The sequence below is a fragment of the Nyctereutes procyonoides genome, unplaced genomic scaffold, assembly GCF_905146905.1.
Source record: "Nyctereutes procyonoides isolate TBG_1078 unplaced genomic scaffold, NYPRO_anot_genome, whole genome shotgun sequence".
In the NCBI taxonomy this organism is placed as follows: Eukaryota; Metazoa; Chordata; class Mammalia; order Carnivora; family Canidae; genus Nyctereutes; species Nyctereutes procyonoides.
In genome coordinates, this window is record NW_026575049.1 from 52,493,304 (window position 1) to 52,517,066 (window position 23,763).

The 23,763-nt window shown below is 37.1% G+C and overlaps 1 protein-coding gene across 6 annotated transcripts in view; it reads right to left on the reverse strand.

The window, feature by feature from the left end:
* The window catches only part of NRXN1 (neurexin 1), a 703,336-nt gene that overhangs the window by 15,101 nt on the left and 664,472 nt on the right, over positions 1-23,763 (reverse strand). For 4 of the 6 annotated variants that reach the window (XM_055329133.1, XM_055329134.1, XM_055329131.1 and 1 more), the window contains one exon: positions 10,983-11,070. In XM_055329133.1, coding sequence (XP_055185108.1) covers positions 10,983-11,070 — 88 coding nt within the window. The remainder of the gene's footprint in view (positions 1-10,982; positions 11,071-23,763) is intronic. The other 2 variants (XM_055329135.1, XM_055329132.1) reach the window with 1 other exon arrangement.

Genomic DNA, 23,763 nt, shown 5'->3' on the forward strand with positions numbered 1-23,763 from the left:
TTGCATAGATTGACCTTCGGTAGATATATTTTCACATGACTTAATTGTCAACTGCCATTCAATGCGGCTGCTATGCCTTCTCACTCACTGTGAGGCTTAAATTTCTTATTTTATTCAGTAACAACTGTTACTTTTATTGAATTATTAGTACACAGTAGGCTCTGTGCTGTACACTTTACACACATTCTCTAATTTATGCCTCCTAACAACTCTGTGGTACAGGTGTTATTACTACAGTATAGGAGAGGAAACTGACTCTCAAAGGGGATATGTCATTTGGGCCTCACAAGTAGCACAGACAAAATTCCAACCCAAGTATTTCTATAGCTATTTCAGTTTTATACATTCAATGTGTCTGCATTTATGACCACAGAAAATTTGTTAGTATTTTCAATGTCATCCTTTCCTATAGAACTGGATATGTTAGGCTTCTTTTCTACACAGCTATTGAGCTCTAACCCTTCCAACTCGATTCTACTGCACCTGCTGCCATTTATCTGTCAATTCCGATAAAAGGAATTTGCATTCCCACAGAATCTTAGAGAAGCAATGCAGAGTGGTAAAAAGAATATTGGACACTGGGTTCTAATCCCAACACTGCACCTAGCTGTAACAATTTATGATCCCCTGATGACATTTTTTTTTCCATCACAAACATAATGATGATCCATTATTTACCTCCCAGGGTCAGCAGGAAAATCAGATTGGGTCAAATAATAAACGTGAAAGCACTCAGGGAAGGATAAAGTGCTATATAAAAACAATGATAGTCTGATCTGATTATTTTCCCTGTGTCTTCCACACTAAAAGTATGGAATCAGCAGCTGTCCCAACAATTAGACACTTCTGCACTATGTGCTGCATGCCGTGTGTCAATCAGCTGTGATGGTGAACACCTAGGACATTTTATTCTCGGGGGTCACTGTATTCAGGGACTTGCCTAACATGAATGGAATCCCTGGGAATTCAAGTGACGAAAAGATCACTTGATTCACAGGGCATATTGATTCAGGCCATTAATTGTCATGCTGCATGTGGAACCTGTTTCTGTTTATCTGCGAAAAATTCTGTCTTTTCAAATCAGTGCTCTCTGGCTCCCACGGTTGGAGTGCATTAAATTTCTCCCTCTTTCAGAATTTCATTATGATATTTTATATTTGTATGTATCATTACATCAATCACCTAAGACCACACTTTAGTAGTCACTGACAGCGAGGCTCTTCTGATGAGGTTTTATGTTTCTTTCTAAAATTGTTAGGTCAATTCTTTGCTCCTCCTTCCTTCACTGCTCTGGAATTCTGTGGTGTGCTCTGAATGAAACACAGAGTATCATCTCTACTGTAGAGCTGTATGCTGGGTGCTAGGTGTGCTGCTCCTCCACCAGGGTTCCTGCACACCATCTGTAGAAGTCCAGATCATCCTGGGTTAAATAGGGCAGTATGTAATTTTCCTGATTTAACACTGGGTCTACTCACTTTGGGTGATCATCCTTATATTCCCATCAGAAAGCTATTGCTGTCTCAATTTTCTTTTGTTGGAAAAAGTTCACATTCTTTTTGGTGAAAGTATAAGAGCTTAGGTGAGAGATTAGCCAGGTTCTCCACTGATCTCATCAAAGGAAAACATGTCAAGCCTGGAGCTGGGAAATATGGAAAGGAGGCCGTCCATCAAGGGGGGTGGGCTGGGCGTGTGGCGCTCTGTCTGGTTATGTCATGTGGCCCCAACGACCTGAATGTCTTGGGAGGAAGAACAGGCAGGAAAGCTAATCATTCCTTCTCTCAAGAGCTCAGCAGGGCAGAGACCCATATTTTTTTCCTCAAAAAATAAGAATAAAAAAAGGATAAAAAATAATAAGAATAGCAGTTGATATGTGCCCTCTTCCCATCCTCACAACCTAAATTTATCCCAACGGAAGCATGGCTTTTGTCTTACTAGTTTCATAGTGGCTACCGAGAAAAGTTTTATGCTAATAGAACTCAGAAACACTTTAAAAAACTTTTTAGGTGTTAAAGTGCCAATTACTAATGTTTCTCCTTCTTGCCAGTGGATATAGGTTTATTTCCATTTGTAATATGGTTTACTCCTCCAGTAGTACTCCTTGCCAGTACTACTGATAAAAGTTAATTTATATTATCAAAGGTTCTATGTGGCAGACTGAATGCTAAGTGCTCTACATGCATTTTGTATTTTATCAGCACAACAATGTCATGAGTGTTTAACATTATTCAAGCTATTTTGCAGATGCAAAAAGTCAAGTACACAGAGGTTCAATGCTTTGCTTTCGATCATACGATTACCCAGCAAGTGGCTAAACTCAGACACTCTAACTTCCGGAAGTGTGCTCAAGGAAATGGAAGATTTTAGCATCCTTGTAGATGTGACAGCATTGGTACTTTTCTTTCTGCTAGTTTTCTTTCTTTGCTGGCCTCTGTCTGTATTGGCATCTTTGATACATCTTTTTCTTTTTTTTAAATCTAGAAAATTAATAAAGTCTTCTTGTCTTTCTTATTTTATTACCAATGCCAGGATTCTGATAACACTGAGATTGGGTAAGGAGTTTAATAAAGATGACAGTGACTGAATCAACAAGTCTGATGACCGGAGATGAGACTTGCAGACTAAAGTCTAATGTAGCATTTGCTGCTCTTTGGAGCACAGGAACCAACAGAGAAAGCATATGGCTCTTCATGGAAGCAGCATGCCCTGTAAGTGCAGTGTTCAGAATATGCTAGGTTACCTCTGATATCATTAATAAAATACCCAGAAAACAGCGCAGGAAAACAATTCCATTACCCAAACAGGTATTTGATATAAATCACAAGAAGACCTGGTTTCATTCTTCCTGGATTTCCTATTTCCATAAGAGATAGACTTACCCTATATATTTCTGAACCTTTACCACATTTCTTCCTTCAGGGTTGGTGAATAATTTTAAAATGACAACAGAGGCCTTATGGTATTTTAGCATTTTCTAATAAGGACACGTGATATGAAAGGTTATTAATATTTTAAGGTTAGATACATGTAGATTGAGTACAAATTTATTGTGTACTCATTATTGGATTTCTCTGTTACTTAATATAGGAAGGTTCTGTGTTAGCAGAGCCAGAAGGTTCTGTACTTTTTGCAGACTTTCAAGTAAATGCTTAATCTATCATAGCAAACTCACTCATTTCTTAAGTAATAATTATAAGCAGCAAACCATGTGTTAGTAAAGATATTGGAATAGAGCCTACTCTCTCTAACATCAATAAGGACTGTGGCTCATCTTTTACTCAGATCAAATCTGTATGCCTTATGAGGGCCCTACCAGAAGACAGAATTATGCATCTACTGGCATGAAAACAATGTTAGTAGCAACAGGTCCTCCACTCACCAGTGGGTTTATTATAATTATTTGTTATACCCTCAGTATGTGACAGGCACGCTGCTAATTACTATGTATGCATCATCTTCTTTCAATATTGTAACAATTCTATTTTCTCCATTTTACAGACTAGGAAATTTTGCCTCAAAGGGACTAAGTAACTTTCCCAAGATGGGGAAAGGCTGCAACTCAAACTAGTTCTATCTGACTCCAAAGTTACAGCCAGAATTAATATTTGTTCCTTGTTGCTTATCACGATTCTTACAAAAAGTTCTTAAGAGCTTTTCTAACATGTGGCAATAATCCATTCTATTTTATTGTTAAAAAAAAAAATTCCAGTGGTGCGTAGGTGGCTCAGTAGGTTAAGTGTCTGCCCTGATCCCAGGGTCCTGGAATTGAGGGAGATGTTCCCTGCTCAGCAGGGAACCTGCTTCTCCCTCTCTCTCTGCCCCTCCCCCTGCTTGTGCTCTCTCTCCCTCTCTCTCACTCAAATAAATAAAATAAAATAAATCCAAAATCAAGAAACGTCAAAATAGTTCACACTGAATAAAAATTGTGTTCTGAAAGCAAAAACCACCTTTTGTTTATTTATTTATTTTTTCCTACTGATTTCCTGGTAGGAACTAATTTTGGTGAATGGAATTGGTTGCCTTGAAACAGAGAATCATCTTCACTACCAAGACCTTAATATTCCCCACAGCTTGACCAAACTTTAGACAGGCTTCTTTCTGCTTCTAGGCCTCTGGCCTCCCTTTCTTTGGTGCATATACTTTAGAAAACTTGTAATTTCAAATCTCTTCTCTGCCCCTTTGATATGTAAATATTTAAAAAAGCCTCTTGCTAGTGTTACAACCCAGGATTCTATTCCTCAAGAACCTAAGAGCTGTCTCTTTGAAATATAACCTTCAAGAGTGATAGCTTCCCATCTTCCAATTTCTGTGGGAAGATAGAAGCCTAGTTGTAACACTACCTCCAGTCATGAAGATATATGAAGGAAAGGTTTACTTTTCCTTTGGGTGAAGCCAATTAGCAAACCACATGTGGTCTATGATCCTTCTATGGAAGCTCTTAACAACTTTCCAGTCCTTTTTTTTTTCAGTTGAGTTGAGTTTGAGGTGAGCTCAGGGTGAGTTCTGGCCTCCATGTGTAACAATAATATTGAATGAACTTTCCTTGCCTGTGTAACTCTCCCCAATGTAATTTTTGTTTGGACATTGCTGCTCTCAGAAAAACAGGGGAAAGCGAGTGCAAATGATGTCTAATTACTTTCTTCTTCTTTAACCACACAGCATTCAGTTTTATTCTATTTTTCTGGAAAATTAAATTTACATGGGGAAAAAAAAAAGGTTCCTACACCAGAAAGTCACACACTAAAAATCTACTGGCCCATCAGTGCCCCAAATCCAGGCGTTTGCTCTGCCCCTTTAGGATTACCTGGGCCCTGACTCTATATGATTGGTACTCACTGTGGCCTGAAGCTCAGGAGACACTCTAAATGTCTCCAAAAATGATGTTTCCTAATTAATGCTGTTTTTCTGGCTAGAGCTCAAAATTTCCATTTTAACAGCAATGTATTGGCTATTATGGCTAATTAAACTTGCTTTTGAATAATTTCATAATACATACACAAAATTTAAATGTAGCACAAAATTATCTTCTAATCAGGCTCTAAAAATATGATCTAATAAGTGATATATTCCTTTAAATGATTGTGATTACTTATTTAATGAAAAGATGCACCTTGTTCAGTATACATATCTTTATTCCTAATGTGGTTAATGGGATCACTTCAATAGAAATCCTTTGATCTTTTCTCAAAATAGCACACTGGAAAACCACTCAAAATTGCATGGTAATTGCAGCAAATTTAGCCTAATGAATAGTAATACATGTAAAGGACCTTTTGCCATCAAATTTAAATTTATGCCAGCCATGGAATTATTTAAATGAACATTTAAAAAATTAAACCTATATTTGTGAGGTGCCTGAATTCTAGAACAATCTTCTGCATTCCAAGAAATTAAAAGCCCACCTTTTCTAAATTAGAGAGCTTACTAGCTCTCTCATATTACAAAAAGGAACTTAATCTCTCCGAATCTCCCTAGCTATGAAAATACTTCACAGTTTTGCAAAATAATGACATATAATGAAGTACGAAGGACAATGATGAACACAGAATAAATCTTCACTAAAAACTAGTTATTACTGTTATCTATCATTATTCATGTAACCTGAACCCCAATCAATGTGGGGCAATGTGATATAACTGATGGGCAATCACAGGTATTCTTTGAGGAACTGTACTGATCACCTTATCCCCATTAGTTCAGCTAATGTTTAAGAAACTGCCATAGAAACGATGATCCTTTTCCTCTATAACTACCCAGATTTTTATTAGTAAATTTTTCTTTTTCTCATTTGAAAAAAGTTTGATTTGAACGTAGCCCAATATCCTATTAGCTGCCTCCTCAGTCCCCATTTACAAACATAAAGAGCATAGACAAATCATTCTAAGCATTAGAAATTTAAGAGAAAATTGTCCTTCCTAAGTGTGCTCCCAGGAAACAGGAAGCTGGCCCTGTTTCCTCTGTAACAAATGACAGTATAAAGTTACTCATCAGGAAGCTCCTATATCAGAGAGGATCATTATCTTCATTTATAGTCTTAAGTCTTAGATATAATCTTAGATGTCACCTCTTCTAATTTCTTCAGGAGTTTTGAGAAAAGGGTCTGTTTAGAAGAGGGCCTCAAAACTAAAATGTATAGACAGAATTAAGGGCCATTTTGGAACGTAAGTGGTTTGCAAGGCTGCCATTTTGTCAGTTTACTAAGTGAATCAAAAACATAAGATTTCAAAGAACTCAGTCTTACAAAGCCTTCTCTTTATGTGAAAAAAAAAAGACATTTTGGAAAATATGTATATTTATATAATACAAACTGTAATAACAGTACACACTCATATTGCATGTATTATGACCAAGACACTGTTCTACAACATGCTTCAAATATATTAATTCATTTAATCTAACAACCATATCTCTAGGCTGAGGAAAAAGCACATAAATTGCAAGTCTTTTTGAGAAGTGTGAAGAAAAGGTCATACACTTGTCACATGTCCAGGCAGCTGAAACCCAGCATTTTAAGGCAATGTGACCTAGTTGCTTATTCTAAAAGTTGGGGTTCAATTAGACCTCCTAAGTTGTATAGCCACACTCTTATATTCTAAAACACTAAATTTATACCAATGTGAAGTTGTCACCCAATGCTAGCCATGCAGGACAGTGTGACTGGAATCAAGTATAATTGAGTTCCATGTGTTCTCACCCAGGGGGTGACTCCTGATCCAGTTTCAACATGCACACTTCCCATCAGGAGGCCTGAGTGGTTTCATTAGTTGCCCACCAATTTTCAGCCAGGAAAAGTAACAGCATTACGTAAAAGGGAAAAAATAGCTTGAATATTTTTTTTTATATAACTGAACTGGGAAAATGAAAAGCAACCATTTATTCTCTATTTCATGCCAGGGATTGCAGTTGGTGCCTTAAATATATTTGTTTTAATTCTTGCAACAACATGAAAAATAAGTGAATATTTTAATGTCAAAGATGAAGAACCTGGCAATCATGAAAAATAACTGAAAAAGCATGTGACATAGAATGAAAGATGGCTTTCTGTACAATGAAAATGAAGGTGCAAATTTTCTATTTCTATTCCCAGTGGTTAACAGCAGTGGGTGGTAAAGTAGGACTCAATACTACTTAATCAATGGTGGAATTGACAGTCCACCAAATATATAACTTCCCTCTTCTTTAAGAGTTTTGAGTGGAGCCACAGAGTAATTCAAATTCATCAAATACTTGATAAAAGGTATAGTTTACTTGTGTTCAGCCAGATTTTTCCTGTTTCATTAATAGCCTTAGGGAAGGCACGTAAATGAACACAACCCATTTTCACATAAGAAGCCACTTTTTTCAAGAGAGGGTTCATTAGGGTCATTAGAGAGGCTTCATATGTAAATATTCAGGGATCCTGAAAGACAGTGTGAAATACAGAGAAGATCTGGGCAACCCACCTGTAAAAGTAATTATGCATCTTTTTACAAAAATGTCTTCTTCTGTTGGGGTCCCTGGGTGGCTCAGCAGGGTCCTGAGGTCAAGCCTGGCAGTGGGTTCTGGACTCAGCAGGGTGTCTGCTTGAAGATTTTCTCCCTCTGCCCTTCCTCCCCACTCTCTCAAATAAATAAATCTTTTAAAAAAATCTCTCACTTGTTTAAGGAATAGGAAAAGTACATGGCAGATATCTATTTCCGAATATTTAACTCAGTATATTACATTCCTATAAAAATCAGTTTCCCAAAATATGACCTGCTGATATCTGACATGATTTCCATCAAGTTATATCTAACAATAAAGTCTAATAACAGCAGCAACTATAATTTTTGTCCATGTTATTTTATGTTTGTATTCAAGATGAAAAGCAAGCAAGAAAAATATATTTAAGAAAGCCACTACATCAGTACATTGAGAAACAAAGATGTGCAGGAGGGGCATCCTATAATGAAATAATATTGGCTTAGAACATGATTTAAAAAAAAAAACAAACACTGCCATTAAAAAAGATGGTTGGAAAATAGAAAAAAAAAAACATATACACTAAGGATTTTATAGGAAGCTGTCACACAGAGCCAAGTCTGCCAAAAGAGCAACATTGCATGCATTATTAAAGATAGGTATGAAAAAATCATAGGGAATTAGACAGAAAAAGCCGATGTAGAAAAGAGCTCTCACTTACAAAATGCAATGTAGAAAGAGAAAGCATTCATGAACTACACCATCAAGATGCTACCAAGGAGAGGTAAGATCACAAGTGCCTACAGAGATAGATGACATTGAAGCAACTGAATTTGAAGCTTAAGCCTTAAGAGACTTGATGAACTGAAAACTATGGACTGTGGAAAGAAGGACCAACGGAGCGGATGGAAAGTTCCAGTAGACTTGGTGCAAGAGTACGGAAGGTGCTGTCATCACACATAGTAGCTGCTGTGCCTTGTACATTGGACAATGGACTCTGATGTAGTGAGAGAAAATTAAAGTTCACAAAACAAATCCATGCAGGGGGCAAGACAAACAAGGTTCCTGCTTCACGGAGCTTACATTCTTGGGCGGATGCAAACTGTACATTAATGAACAAGTAACAAACAGGTAAGCAAAAAAGATTCTTTCTGATAGTGACAAGTATGGGGAAGAAAATGGAACAGAAACATTGTTTAGAGTATGGCTATTAAACTGCTCCTCACTTTCCATCATGCTATAATATGTCACAAAACAGACATAAGTCAGGTGAATAAAAGGAGAGGGAATGACCAAAAAGTTATCTCTCTTCTTCTCTTCTCCCTCTCTTCTCTCCCCCCACCCCATCCTGTTCTTAGGGCTGGTGTTCCCAGAGAAAGAGAGACACAGTCATTTAACATATCTATTATTTATTTATTCATGAGACACACACAGAGAGAGGTAGAGACATAGGCAAATGGAAAAGCAGACTCCCTGCATGGAGCCCAATATGGGACTCGATCTCAGGACCCTGAGATCACGACCTGAGCCAAAGGCAGATGCTCAACCACTGAGCCACCCAGGTGACCCAGTAAGATAGTCACTGAAGAATGGTTAAGCAGTGGCTATAAGAATTGGATCATTTAGCTGTGTTCAAGAGGGAAAAAAAAGCAACAATTTTAAGTGCAATAAGAGTTCTCACACTGAATTTGCTAGGTACTCAGGGTGAGGATTCCATATATAAAGAGGATGATGGTCTACAGTCAGTCAGCAAAAGAAAGACTCAGGCCAGAGGAAAACCAAGTACAATGAGTACTGTAATTAGTAAGAATCTATACCATTTTCAGTACTATGTTAATATAGTGAGAAATACTGCAAAAATCAATATTCTCTCAAGAAAATGTTAATTGGGAAAACAAAATAAAAAATAAACACACACACACACGCATGCACACACACACACCCCCCAATGTATAATTTAACACCAGATTTTGTTTTATGAACAATCAATGCTGGAGGATCTCAGAGAAATTCAGATATAAAAAAGAATGTCATGATCGGGCATGTGGAAGTAAGAGAAATAAAGAACAAAGAGATGTAGGGAAAGAGAAGGCAAAGAAGCGGGGTTGATGTAATGCAAAAAAAAAAAAAAAAGAAATCACTTTTTTTTTTTTTTGACTAACACAAAAAGAATGAGAATACCAGTTTAAAACAAAACAAAACAGTCAGGAACCTAGCAAAAGGGCCCAGAATGGTGTGATGAAGTGACCCTATCTGTCCAGACAATCTAAAAAGAACTGTTGCAGAGCCCAGTAAACTGGAGAAATGGAATGGAGGATCATCAAGGTTTTAACCACATTCTGGAGGCTGAGAATTTTGATGGGTGGGGTGGGGGCCAGAGGAAGGAGGATGAAGACATGACCTGTCTGTATCTCCTGACCCCCTTCCTGCTGAGATGTGACTGTGAGTCCCTGCTCCTTGTGGCACCTGGTAGCTGCTCCAAGCGCTTAGAGTATGTGGCTACAATCAATGGGACATGATATTCAAAAGGAGACACAAGATAGGCATCCTGAACCATTTTTGTAAATCCAAATATCAGAATGAATGGATTTACTTTAAAGTGATATTCTCCAGAAGAATATGAGGTAGCTATTTTATGGTGACATGATGTTCTTCTGAGATTCCACCTGACGCTACAGAGGTCATGAGCTAGCTGACAGTGGTTAGCCTCTCTTCAATCTCACTCACCTTGTTCACCTACACAAGAAAATTACTGACTTTGAAGAAGCACTGCTTTATAGAGGAAACTAAAAGAAATGACCCTGACATTCGGTATTACGAATATCTGGAAGCAAACCCAGCCTATGATTCATTCATTTTCAGAGTTATAGCCACCACTTAGTGGTACAGGGCTGCTTTGGAAACCATATTTTTGTGTTAGGCACACCATATCACAAAGAAGGAGGAGAAATTATGCATCAACTATAGTTAAAATGCATCAGCTTAAATTTTAGGGAGACACGGCAAGACTCCTATATTTCTCTATTAAATATATCAAGGATTCTACCTATGGTTTGTTTTACTGCTGCCATAATACTCTTACTTCTGAAATTCAGAAATTTATCACTTAAGATAATTTGCTGGCAGAGTGAGTGGTGGGGACTTTTTGTCAGTAGAAAGGTCAAATAATTTTCCACAATGCACTGCAATTTTTAAGCTTTACAATTTTACTATAGGTGACCCAAGGGAAAGCTCATTATACCGTTATATACAAAAATTACACTGTGAGTTAATGGAATGTGAACGGTAAGGTAGCAGCCTTGTGTGCTGTCCCCCACTGCTTTTTCTGAAATATATAATCTTGGTGGGTTTTGGTTTTCAAATTTGTTTTTCAATAAATGTGGGGAAATTTATCCACATAAAAAGCAAAACCCGGTAACTCACAATGAGGCACTGTTTAAGGGGGGCTTCTACGACATAAATGCAAAGGCTCTTCTAAGGACTATAGCATGCAACAAAGACTTATTAGAGTAAAGCAAAAAAAGTAAGAAAAAAAGTCGACTAACCTAACCCACCTGAGCTCGGCTCACAGGGGTCAATGTCCTCATCATCGCTGGGACATTCTGCTGAGGCCACAAGGATGTCATCTGTGGTCTGTAAAAGAATCACATAGAGCAGATTAATTGAAAGGGACCTAACAGATACTCGCATCTTTATCCCAATGACAAATGAAACCTCGTTCGTGTTTTCCTGATAGGTTGAGAAACCAAATTCAGTATTTCCCTCCCTGAGGACTCAGAGCCTACATTTTTCGGCCTACTTTGGATCTCTCATGGACGTATTTGCATATTTGTGAAAACCTGATTACACCTTATTTTGCATAAGGACATGGAAATGGTGGTAGCCAACTTGTAGATAACCATCCATTCTCCCGCACAGAGAAGCTGCACACAGTGGCATACAGAGGTTTAAGACAACCTGGCACAAGCAGATGATTTGAAATTTATTACAACCCTGGAGGGCTACAAAGTATGCATCAGTAGGCTTTATGCAGTCCTTGTACTTGGCTTCCTAAAAGCAGAACAGCTATAACCTTTTATATTCATGACCAGATAGAATTTGATGAATCTTTGAGATATAGCTTGTCATTATTAGGAAACGCAGATTAAGTAGAGGATATATTTCACCGATGCATTAAAGGGATGCAAACATAGTCCATTTGAGGAATTGTGTGTGTAGCTTTCACACCTGATTCTTATTTTTGCGATATTCAGGTAGCAGGTATCGTTTCACCATTGTCCTTTCATCATTAAGGTTTTGTAATAAGTGAAAAGCATATTGGGGGAGGATATTTTACGGCAAAAAAAGGATAGAGGTGACAGTTTTCTCTGTGACGTTCTAGTTGCTTCATTGCACTTACAGCAAAAAAGATAACCATCACTGTAATAACAAGGAGAGTGTCTAAATCCTAGCAGTAAGCCACATAATCAACACATTCGCAAGCACCGAAGGTTGTTCTTTATTGCCACTTACAAGGAGCAGTAAACTCAGCATAGGTATCGCATAGAAATTGTGAAGGTTTGCATCATATTTGGCTAACACTGAAGTAACAAAGAATTCAATGTATAAGACAGAAAACATCTCATTACATTGGCTAAGGATTAAGCGGATTATAGTTGTTTAGATGATACTCAGGACCACAACACTGATGAAGTCCTTATTTAAAAACAGAATTATAATAATATGGATCCTATATTAAAGAAAAACAGAAACATGGTATGACTTACTTTCATTTACAGGAGTACTTAGTATAGTGAGGGAGTAAAGTATAAACAAATAAATGTTAGGAAAATGGTGTCATTTTGAAAAATGATGATGAAGGGCAATACACTTTTGTGACGAAAACTTGGCTTAAAATTCTTTCAAGGTAAGGGTCTTTACTGAAAAATAATTTGTTCAGATGCTAACATTTCATGATGTAACTTTAGATAAATACAAGCATTTAAATAGCATCTTGACATGGTTTCATGTTATTTTGCTCTTAATTCCCCTGAGAGATAGTTGGGCGACTGGATTGGTTTATTTTGCTGTTATTTTAAAAGAGGAAGTTCTAAGTTATCAGTTTTCCTGGAATCGTAACTGTTCATGTCAGTGACAACTACCAGCAATTGGTGTTATGGTCACGCAGGTATCTTTCATTAAAGTGAGCTTTAAAAGGCAAAACCCATCCTCCTTTTGGCACCAGCACATTTTGCAGGATAACATCCAAACTGACTTGATAATAGCAAGTTATTGGATTATGAGGTCTTGCAGGTCAATTGTTCCAATTCACTTCAGACAGATTATCAGCTTTTTAAAGAGCCAACTTCAAGTGGAAAGCTACTTCTTTCTCAACCACAGTAGATACTCTTTGAAGTTACCTTCAAGGTTACAAGAGAATTTCCCATTTCCCTTGAGGAATTGTAACTATATTGATGAAATCAGGATAGGGTTGTTGTTCTGTACTTGACAGGGGGAGGAGGAGGATGGGAATAAATTCCTTTATCCTGTGCCTCTCATCCCAGCAGTGATGCTGCCCCCTTTCTCTTCCTTCACCTGAGACTGGAGGGGTGTTTGGCAATGTCTGGAGTCATTTTAGGTTCAGCTGGACTGGGGGGCTGGTGGGGGGCTGTCTGCTACTATTCAGGATCTAATGAGCAGAGATGAGGGAAGCAAACATCCTAAAATGCACATGACAGCCTTTCCACAACAAAGGATGTTTTGAGCCACAATGTCGATAGTGTGGAGGTTGTGAAACTCTACTTTAAAAGTGTCAAACTGGTTCTGAGCCTCATTTTTCTCATCTGAGAAAATATAGCAAAAGAGGGCATAATAGTCCTCTTGTAAGGATTAGTCAGAAAAACTGTCTAACATAGGACCACGTTGTAAACGCTTACAAAGGTTGTGATATTATCAACATTACTGTTACTATTTCAAGCAATGTAGCACCGATTTAATCTTTTTTGCACTATATTTATAGATAATATGATTTTAGATATTGAACCAGAAGCTGTACATGAGAATTATTCTCAACTTTTCAGATCTCATATTAATACTTATGTTAAAATACAATAGATGCATTGGTACTTTGTTGAACTAAGCTTCTACCTTTTACTGCCTAGGTTTACATTCTGAATTAGAAATCAAACATCAAATATAAATAATGAAGGCTGCTTCTTAAAATAAACTCATGGGCAAAAAAAATGTGTGCGACTCAGTAGATAGTGTTTCATGAAGACTAAATTATTTAGGGCACACAAGTTAAATTTTATTTTAAAAGTTGACCTATTGGGCAGCCCAGGTGGCTCAGCAGTTTAGTGCCACCTTCAGCCTAAGGCGTGATCCTGGAGACCTGGGATGGAGTCCCACGTCAGGCTCCCTGCATGGAGCCTGCTTCTCCCTCTGCCTGTGTCTCTGCCTTTCTCTCTCTCTGTGCCTCTTGTGAATAAATAAATAAAATATTTTTACAAAAAGTTGACTATTTTCTACATTTCCACAGCACACAGAAAGTGTGAGAATGTTCTCAGTGTTATCTTTCGCGAAACACAGTACCTAAAATAACAAAAAAAGGTCATAAAATAAATAGTACCTTCTATAGCCCTCCTACAGTAGAAAAAAAATCACTGTACAAATATGACCCTACCATAAAACCATATTTTAGTTTTTAATGTGCTTTTCCTGATATAATGAATATATGTTCTTGTTTTCCATATTTATTCTCTCAGAAATGGAAAACCAGCAATAGTCTTCTGAATAAGAGATCTCAAATCAATAGATGCCTTGACAGAAATCATCACTCTACGAAAAATCAGGAAGTAGCTCAAGTGTAAGGAAAAAAAATCAAATTTCATTTCAGAGGCTGAATTAACTGAACAATCTTCTAGCCAAAGCTGTGTAATTTAAATTTAATTCACTGTGTTTGGAACTGCCTCTCTATGACACACTGTTGGGAGAGTGGTAGAAAGAAACTCAAATATGTCACATTAATCAATTCTATTCTTCAGTATACTTTCCCTGATGTTTATAACCTTTTTCAGAAAAGAGACAACCTGCTGAAAGAGACAGAATAGTAATCAAGCAAAAGCATTAGCTTTGCATAACTGTCCATTTAGATAAATGTCCCTAACTATGTATTTAACCTCTCACAGGTCAAAGTGCAATGCTGTTCTTCCCTAATTCAGAGGCCTGTACATTCACATGGCAAGCAGCTTGTTCAAAATGTCTACTAAAAATACCTAGGTTTTCCTTCGCTTTAGGGTAAAAAAAAATGATGTGGACAGAATTCAAGAAATAAAGGCACTGAAACTTAATTCATCATGCTCTATGGGAAAACACCAACATGTTATAGGGTACAAAATGTAATCAGGATGGGGGAGAAAGAATGTGTATAGCAAGAAATTAAAGCAACTCATTTAACTTATTGGACAGCCAGAGTTATTAAGAGAGACACCATTTAGTGGGTGAGAAAGTAGAGAAACTGGTGTATTTTTGTTCCTTCTTCCTTACTTACAGGCACCACCCCCCAACTTTACTGTTGGAATTTGCATACTTACTTGCTATCACTTTTTAAAATACAGCACAAATGCATATCTGTGTGGTGAAAAGATATGATGAGAGGAGAGGTAACCTTAGTGTGTAAGGTTATATCTCTACTAAGAACAGTCTGATGAAAAACACCTACAAGAAAACGCTATCAAGAGAGACCTGCTTTGTTGAGGAAAAGAACAAACTCCCACAATGCAAAAGGATGCCCACTATGAATTTGATATCCACAAAGAAATTCATAATTTACTTTAAAATTGTGATTGAAGCTTTGTTTCTAAACAGCAAGAGTTTATCTGGCCATATATCCAAATACAATTTTGAAAAATATTGTCTCAAGCAATGGTGCTTCCTTGTATAGCAGGATTTAGCCTAATGTTTCACTACTCTGGTGGTTATTTAAATTGAATTGATTGAGCCAATGATTAAGTTGAGAATGGAGCTAGCTAACACGAGACATGTTTTGCTAATTGATGGGCATTTGTTCTTGCTGATACTTTTTTGTCTGTGTGAAGCTGTTCTGGAGGAGAAAGCATTCGTGTCTGGCTTTCAGGACTGAATCTGATCGTCTCTCCAGAAAAGATTTATTGCTAGGCATGTTTCCATGAAGAAAAAAAGTCAGGATTCAGAATTAGTGTTACAAATTGCACAAGCCAAGGTCCAGTGCATTGCACTGATAAACCTATAAGACAAGAGGTTTCTAGGGATTGGGAGAAGTGACAATTTTCAGGAGGAAAACTGCAGGAAAAATAACACAGTTGTAATACGTGTATACAATTTCCAAACCATGGGTCAGTTTGGGCAAATCAAACCAATAAAGAAATAAATCAGATTGGTGATTTTAGTTTATTAACAACCCTATTAAAGGTGCAAAATGAGTTTAGACACTCCGCATAGATTCCATGGTAGTTTCCATGATCTCAGTCAAGCTTTTGGTTCTTATTTGTGAATTATTTCTTGAGTAGTAGATGCCATATAAAGATGTCAATCCCATGGCTAGCTAATCTAATGAGAATAAAAGCAATGAACTGAGATCCAATGTGTGAAGCATGAATTTTTAGCTTCAGCACATGAATAACAAAAAAAGTGAGGATCAATTAGTCACCAACAAATATAATACACCTCCTCCATGCATAGCATTTTCTGATGGGCACAAAATATGGTCACTACCTAGCAGGGTATAAATTGTGGTTACTACCTGCAAATAACTTATTGTGCCTACTCAATTCTAAAGCATAGGAACAAATCACTCACTGATACAAATAACAATCAATTCAATTCAAATGGCTTGTTTTTCTTGAAGTGCAGCAGTGCTCCCATAACTATTACTTCATTAAGTATTCACCAACAACATGCTTATGCAGAATGCTAGTGGAGGTGCTATTATTCTGAGCATTATAGTTAAGTGCTTGCTCTAAAAAAATAGCCATTTGTACACTCATTTACCCAATTTGAATGTTTGAACATTGGCATTCATGAATATTTAGGGCAAAGCTTAAATATATCTGAAAACAGCCAACTTTCACATTTCTTTAATGTTTTTTTTTTTTCCCCAGTTGATGCCTTAGGTTATTACAAAAAGTGACCATAAATCAGCTGTCTGCTTGGGGAAAAGACAGACTTGAAAGCCATTCAATTTTCTTCAAAAATTTTTTGACTATTTAAAATGTATGCAATGGCTCCAGAACAGTAAAAGTGGGTTGGATAGAAAAACTCCTCATGGAAAAGAGATCACATCTTACTATTTTAATATGCATTTTTATATGCATTTGATATTGGTCATCCTAACAGGCAAAACTCAAAGGGGAAGTTAGGAATGAGGAAATAATGTCACAAAAAGTAAATATAAATAAAGGAAATATGGAAGAAGGAAAAGAACTACATTTCTGCTTAGTCAAAAAAAGAACATCATATTTTAGTAAAGTTATGCAAAGTAGCAAAGCTGCAAAAAAGAAACCTGGTGTCAGAAAACCTGAAATTAAATTTATGTTTTAAAAAAGATGGTATATCTCTTGTACAACTTCTTTAAGCCACTGATGACCTTTATGCTCATATTGCATTTCCATTTTTAGCCAAAGCAATGTCAGAGAACTGGCCAAAAGATAAAACTAAAGCACAGTGTAAATTTTCAGATAGGTATTGTAATAATCTGTTCTTTTGGATTCTTGTTAATTAGAATTTGGGGGTATAAGACCTGTGAAGACTGCTGGTAGTGAAGCGGAGGTTCTAAAGAGGAAACTGGAATACGCATGTGATCTGTTCCCTCTCTACTTGATGTGCTTTGGGACAAAGCACTTTCTGAAATATGTTTGGCCATTTCCAAATTAAATGAATACTGACAGATGTTTACAATGCAAATCTAGGCTTTTAGCTGAGTCAATATGAGTCTCTACTCCAACTATTATGACTGAACGAACTAATTTAGTCACACAGGTTGAACTGAAAATCCTTACTGATAATAATGCCAAAACAGATTTTTTATCATTGTAAAATGCCAGTGATGGAGAGTTCCAACTAACATGTCTCCAAAATTCAAGCTTTCATTGTTGGCATTTAACATGTTAGGGGTAGAACCATGGTTGAGTCAAGCAGTCATACATCTCTTGCAACTGGGCCAGACCTTAGTGATCGTTAGTCTAAACTCTTCATTTTACATATCAGGAAACAGAAGCTCCAAAATTGTTTTTGTCTGAACACAATTACAGTGCCAACTGATGGCAAAAGTATGAGACTAAACTGACCTCAGTAGATTGTAATTGTCTCTTATCCTAGCCCAGATGACTTGTATCTATCCATTCACCATCCATCCATCCATCCAAAACCATTTTGCTCTTTCAAGGATATGATATGCTCTATAAAGATACATGATGAACTACACGTAAGATATATTAAAAGGTGGCAAAGGAGATTATTGGATTTCAGACCAATAGCCACTAAAGTTGTCATAAAGAAAACACACACAGCTAATAAAGGCACCACTTGATATGACAGCTCATTAAATAGAGAACAACAGGGATCCCTGGGTGGCGCAGCGGTTTGGCGCCTGCCTTTGGTCCAGGGCGCGATCCTGGAGACCCGGGATCGAATCCCACGTTGGGCTCCCGGTGCATGGAGTCTGCTTCTGCCTCTGCCTAGTCTCTCTCTCTCTCTCTCTCTGTGACTATCATAAATAAACAAAAAAAATAAATAAAAATAAAATAAATAGAGAACAACATGAATGCTAGTGTTCAATTTTTTAAATCTTGTTATAAAAATCCAAATACTGATGTGATAGTAGTTACTCTGAAGTGGTGTAAACCCTGAATTGTTTATTTACTTGTTGTAAACTTTTCTTAACTTATGTGTTTAAAGACTTTTTAACATCACATCTCTTGTTTTTACACAAAATGCATAACTAAATTTTGGGGGACAGAAAAAAATATAAATTGTTTAATATTTTTCTACCTCTTCTTTCTTCTTGACTTAGAACATTGCAGGCCATTTTGTCTACAAAATTAACCGAATAAGGGGTACCTGGGGGGTTCAGTTGGTTAAGTTGGACACTTAATTTTGGCTCAGATCTCAATCTCATGACCTGAGAGATTGAGCCTTATGTTGGACTCCATACTCAGCTCAGAGTCTGCTTGAGATTCTCTCCTTCTCTCCCTCCCTTTCCCTGCACTCTCTCTCAAAACAACAACAACAACAACAAGAACCTCAGTGAACTCTCTTTGTCCCTTTTCTCATTAATCCACCAAGGAAAAACCTTCTAACTTCCAAGTTCTCCCTTATTAACTACTATTTTCACAATATAAGCTAATGAGATCCTTATTTTTGTCTCTCTCACTCAACCACCATTTGGGTTTTGTCAAAGTATCTCTTATTACATCCTGGAAATAAATAAATGGAAGTGGTCATTTATTAATAATACTGGCTACAATCTAGAAATGCATTCACTGATAAGGGCAGTCTCATTTACATGATGACCCTAGAGTTAGAAATTCAAAATCAAAGATATAGAAAGAACTGCAGGAAGCTAGCTATCCAAAACAATTCTTTCCTACTAGGTAGTACCAAAACAAATGTCTTTTTGATAGGGCTTTAACCTGGGAACATATGAGGACTTCTATTCCACACAGTGCTTGAAGTATGGAACAGCAAGAAATAGAGATGTGGTTGGAAATGAGGATGACTTAGTTAACAGAAAATTGATTTTCTGATTTTTTTTGTCCTATGAATTGAATATATGTAAGGTTCTAAATTGGGCATTCCCAAATAGGCCAATGTAATATACGTATTATATATGTAATATATATAATATATAATATATAATGTTATGCATGTAAGTATATACTATACATATAAATATATATACTATATATGTATATATAATCATTTGAATATGTGAATCATAATAACTTCTCTATCTCACTGGAATGTTGTGGGGATCAGATTTGATAGGAAATACGAGAATTCCCATGATGCAGTGCTTATATGTTATTATCACAACTAATAAGGAATTATTTTTGTCCCTCATATGACACTATGAAGAATAGTTCTGGGGAGAGCTTAAAGAGAGCAGCTGACTATCTACTTAACTGCATAACTTTCACTTTCATCTCCTGAAATCCTTTTGTCTCCTCAATTGAATAGGATCTGTTTCATCCAAATAGTCTCTCACATAAATGCTGCTATTCTTGGGCTGATCCCCTTTATACTAGGATAGAATTCATTTCAGCATTGCTTATTTAGGGTAGTGTACAAGAAAGGTAGTACCAATCCCCAGCTGGCACTGTCATTCCTCCTCTCCAGGCCTGATCTCCTGGAGAGTCACCACACAGATGCAGGGACACTGGAGTCCTCTTGAGTTCTCCTTACTCACTTTCCTGGGACCTAAAAGATGGGGACTAGATTTACTTTATCTCTATATCCACTGTTACTTCTAATGTATGTCCTATTTCATCTAGAGCATTTAAATGAGCAGATAAGTAGGAAGAACAGATCACTTAGCAAACACTGTTAATTAAAGGAGAGAGAGAAAGAGAAGGAAAGAGGGGAGAGGAGATGTCCTTTAGGTGTGGTCCCAGCCACACAATGCTCCCTAGTATAGCGATTGTATTTGTAGTTATAACATGACACTGCTTATGCTTATGTCTTCTGTATAGATTAATAAAACACTAATGAACTAACAACTAATAATATGCTGATTAAATATACTAATTAACTATTAACTAATAATATACTAATTAAATATTTTCTTAGTACATCAAAACATTGGAGGTATTTGCCCTTCCAAATTATGCTGAAGTCTAAAAGTCTGGGAACCGCTTATATGTATGTTTTAAGTTATTTTGTGTACCTCTGTGGGACACAGTTTATGTCCACATTTAGCACCCCAGAATATCTATCACAAGAGTCCAATAGAGTTAATTTAAAATGTCATCACCAATGATTGTGGTGAATTGTTTTATATTGTAAATATATATTAACAATGTCGTATACCTTAAATGCATATGATTTTTATTTGCCATTTATACTTCAGTAAAGATGGAAAAAAGTCATTACACTCTAAATCTGATCTATCTTCTTTAAATGTCTGCAACACAAAGACTTTTATGAAAATAAGTACAATTATGAAAATTAAATTAATAAAGTTGAAAGTACATGATTCATTTTTAATTTAAAAATATAAGAAATATTACACATGACACTTAAATTGGTAGAATCATGTCCAATAGCCTTAATTCCTGATGGCCATCTTCTCTAAGCTCACTACACTGAGGTATATGTTTGTCACAATTGCTCATTTATAACAGTTCATTAAGTCTCAAAATAAGAATGATCAAGTATAGATTATTTTCCAGGAAAATGACTGCTAAGAGTGGGAGATGAGAATTGTGGCAAAATCACACTTTTTCAAAGACTTTATCTGCCTCTAACATCTCTAGAAGTGACAATGAAAATTTATAACTGGTTTCCACATTATACCTCCTGGCTGGAAATTTATGGTAGAGAAATAGCAAGAAGTGATATTATCTTTAACTGAAAGGAGAGAATTACTGGAAGTTAGAAAGAGGGAAAAGCTAAAAATGTCTTGCAATAAGTTGGTCTGCCTGTTTTTATGAAGCAATCCTGCCCCTTGAGAAAGTAGTAAGATACAGACTGCTTTATAGAAAAAAGGGAGAAAAAATAGTTAACTATCATTCTAGGTGCTCCTCTCCTCAAGTCTGCCTCTCTCCCCTGAACTCTACTGCAATAGTCTTTCTTTGTAAATATTTTTGTTTGACTGTAAAGAAACTATACCTCTATAATGTTACAATATCTAACTATAAGATGAAAGTCTTATTTTCTTCCTGAAATAAATTACATAAAGGTAAGGGTTGCCTGAGACCAGCCTTCAAATTCAGACCAAGAAATATGTGTGGGACAGAACACAAAACTGAGATCTTTTGACTGATTCTTCATGAGTTCTACTCATTCAGTAAATTCATTTATCCACTTACAATCATTCATTGAATACTTTTGATTAATAAGGAGTTATGCAGAGAAGGAATATAACAGAGTTAGACATCAAGTTATCTTGAATTGCATGGAGAACTTCAGATGTGCAACATATGGAGGCTGTCTATGAGCAGAAAGTTGCTCTTTGACCACTGAGCATTGAAGGAGTATAGATGTGAGAGTTAGGCAGATAGGGCTGAAGTCCCAGCTGCCGCTTATTAGCTGAGTGAATTTGGGAAAGTTCCTTAACTTCTCTAGATTTCTTCCTAATTACAATGAAGTGATTTACACCTATTTTGCAAGACTATGAAGAGTATTAAGTTCTCTAGGGCTAGGGATGCCTGGGTGGCTCACTTGGCTGAGCGTCTAGCTATTGGTTTTGGCTCAGGTCATGATCCCAGGGTTGTGGGATGGAGCTCCGCATGAAGCCTGCTCCATGCATGGAGAGAGATTCTCTCTCTCCTTCTCCGTCTGCCCTTCACCCCACTGCATATTCTCAAATGAAGGAAGGAAGGAAGGAAGGAAGGAAGGAAGGAAGGAAGGAAGGAAGGGAGGGAGGAGGAAGGAAGGAAGAGGAGGAGGGAGGAAGAAAGAAAAGAAAGAAAGAAAGAAAGAAAGAAAGAAAGAAAGAAAGAAAGAAAGAAAGAAAGAAAGAAAGAAAAAGAAAATCTTTAAAAAAATTCTCTAGGGATAGATAGGCCCTGTCTAGCACAGTAGATGGCACTTAGAAAATGTTCTGATGATATTATGTAGTCACAGCTGTCTCTGTACACATTCTCATTTTGTTCTCCCTGCAACACTGGAGGGAGGGTTGTGTGTAGCAGTAGACTCCTGAGATCTTTAGACACAGATATTCTCTTCACAAAGGACGTGCAATTTCTGACTTAAAATCCACACTTCCATGTTTGAACATTCTGTAAACAGAGCAAATTATATATTTGACATGAGAGCACTTTTTAAAACATCTAAAAAAACATCACATCATCAATACTTGGAAAAACCAGGGAGTTCTTTTCTCCCCAGCTGTGTGATATAACCAAAAATCGCCAAATTGTATTTGTTTCAGAGTTGAGAGACTCCTTAAGGTGTCTCTTCCAGTTGCCTTATGGTAAAGAGTGGAAAAGTGTAATGTGGCCTGGTCAGGTGTGCAGGATCAAATTGCTGCCTGGCTTGGCCTTGGACTCAGAACAAGATCCTGCCTCCTGGCTCTTCATCCAGTTGGCATTCCCCTCCCTCCATTGCTCCCAGGTTCATGTTTGGAAAGTACAAATAGCAGCCTTTTTAATTTGCTACTTTTTCCAAGTTTCTCAAACATCTTTGCCTTTTTCAATTGTGCTCTAAGTTTTACTGAAAATTTTTGGCAAGTCCTTTGAGAAATACCAGGGAACAGCATCCGCTGACATTGCCCCGAGCTGCCCAACCGAGGAGGAGCACTCAGCAGCCCCTACAAAGGCCATGAAGAGCTGCCTGGAGAAAAAAAAAAAAAAAAAAAAAAAAAAAAAAAAAAAGCATGCTCGTTGTGAGAATTCTACTCATTGTCTTCTGCTGAGGCCTAGGGAGGAGCTTCATTAGGGAGCCTGCCTTTGCGAGCACATTTCTTTAGGTGAAATCTTGACTGAACTTTTCGCACCAGTATCTGAGAGTTCTATTTGGTTATGCCATTGTCTAATGACCTCTTCTTCTTCTTCAACTACTATGCACACCTTACTATTATTATTTTGGCCATTAAAAACACTGTGATAAGTAAAGCTCATGTGTAAAACCCTTAGATGGCTAAGTGACCAACCATGTCCTCTCCCGGACAGCTCTTCTCTCTCTAGCCTTGCATTTACAGTTAGTTCCACTAAGTTCCCATTCCTTTCCTCCAAGTTGCTAGCATACTTCTCCCCATTGGATGTACCTTTTTCCTTTGCCTGCAACCCTTTCCCTCTGTTCCCTTCATTCTCATTACCAGGATGCCTGCTGATTAAAAACGGTAAGTAAGCTTTCTATTCACACATGCACGAAATGTCATTTGCCATCATGAGAACTTTTGAAATCACAGAAATGTCCCCTTTTAACCAGAAGGTTCAGAAGACAAGCTTTTCCTGATGGTTTCATATCACTGTAAGGAACATCTGCACCTGTAACAAAGCGGTGATCTCACAACGCTTGAGCGTGTATGGCCGTGCCCTGCACCATGGGCCCTCGCACTCTTCTTTCATTTCTTAATCAATGCCTACTCTTACTAGCTTTTCTCTTTTGTCTATCAATGTCAGCCTTTACAGACACCCTTTCCTTTCAAAC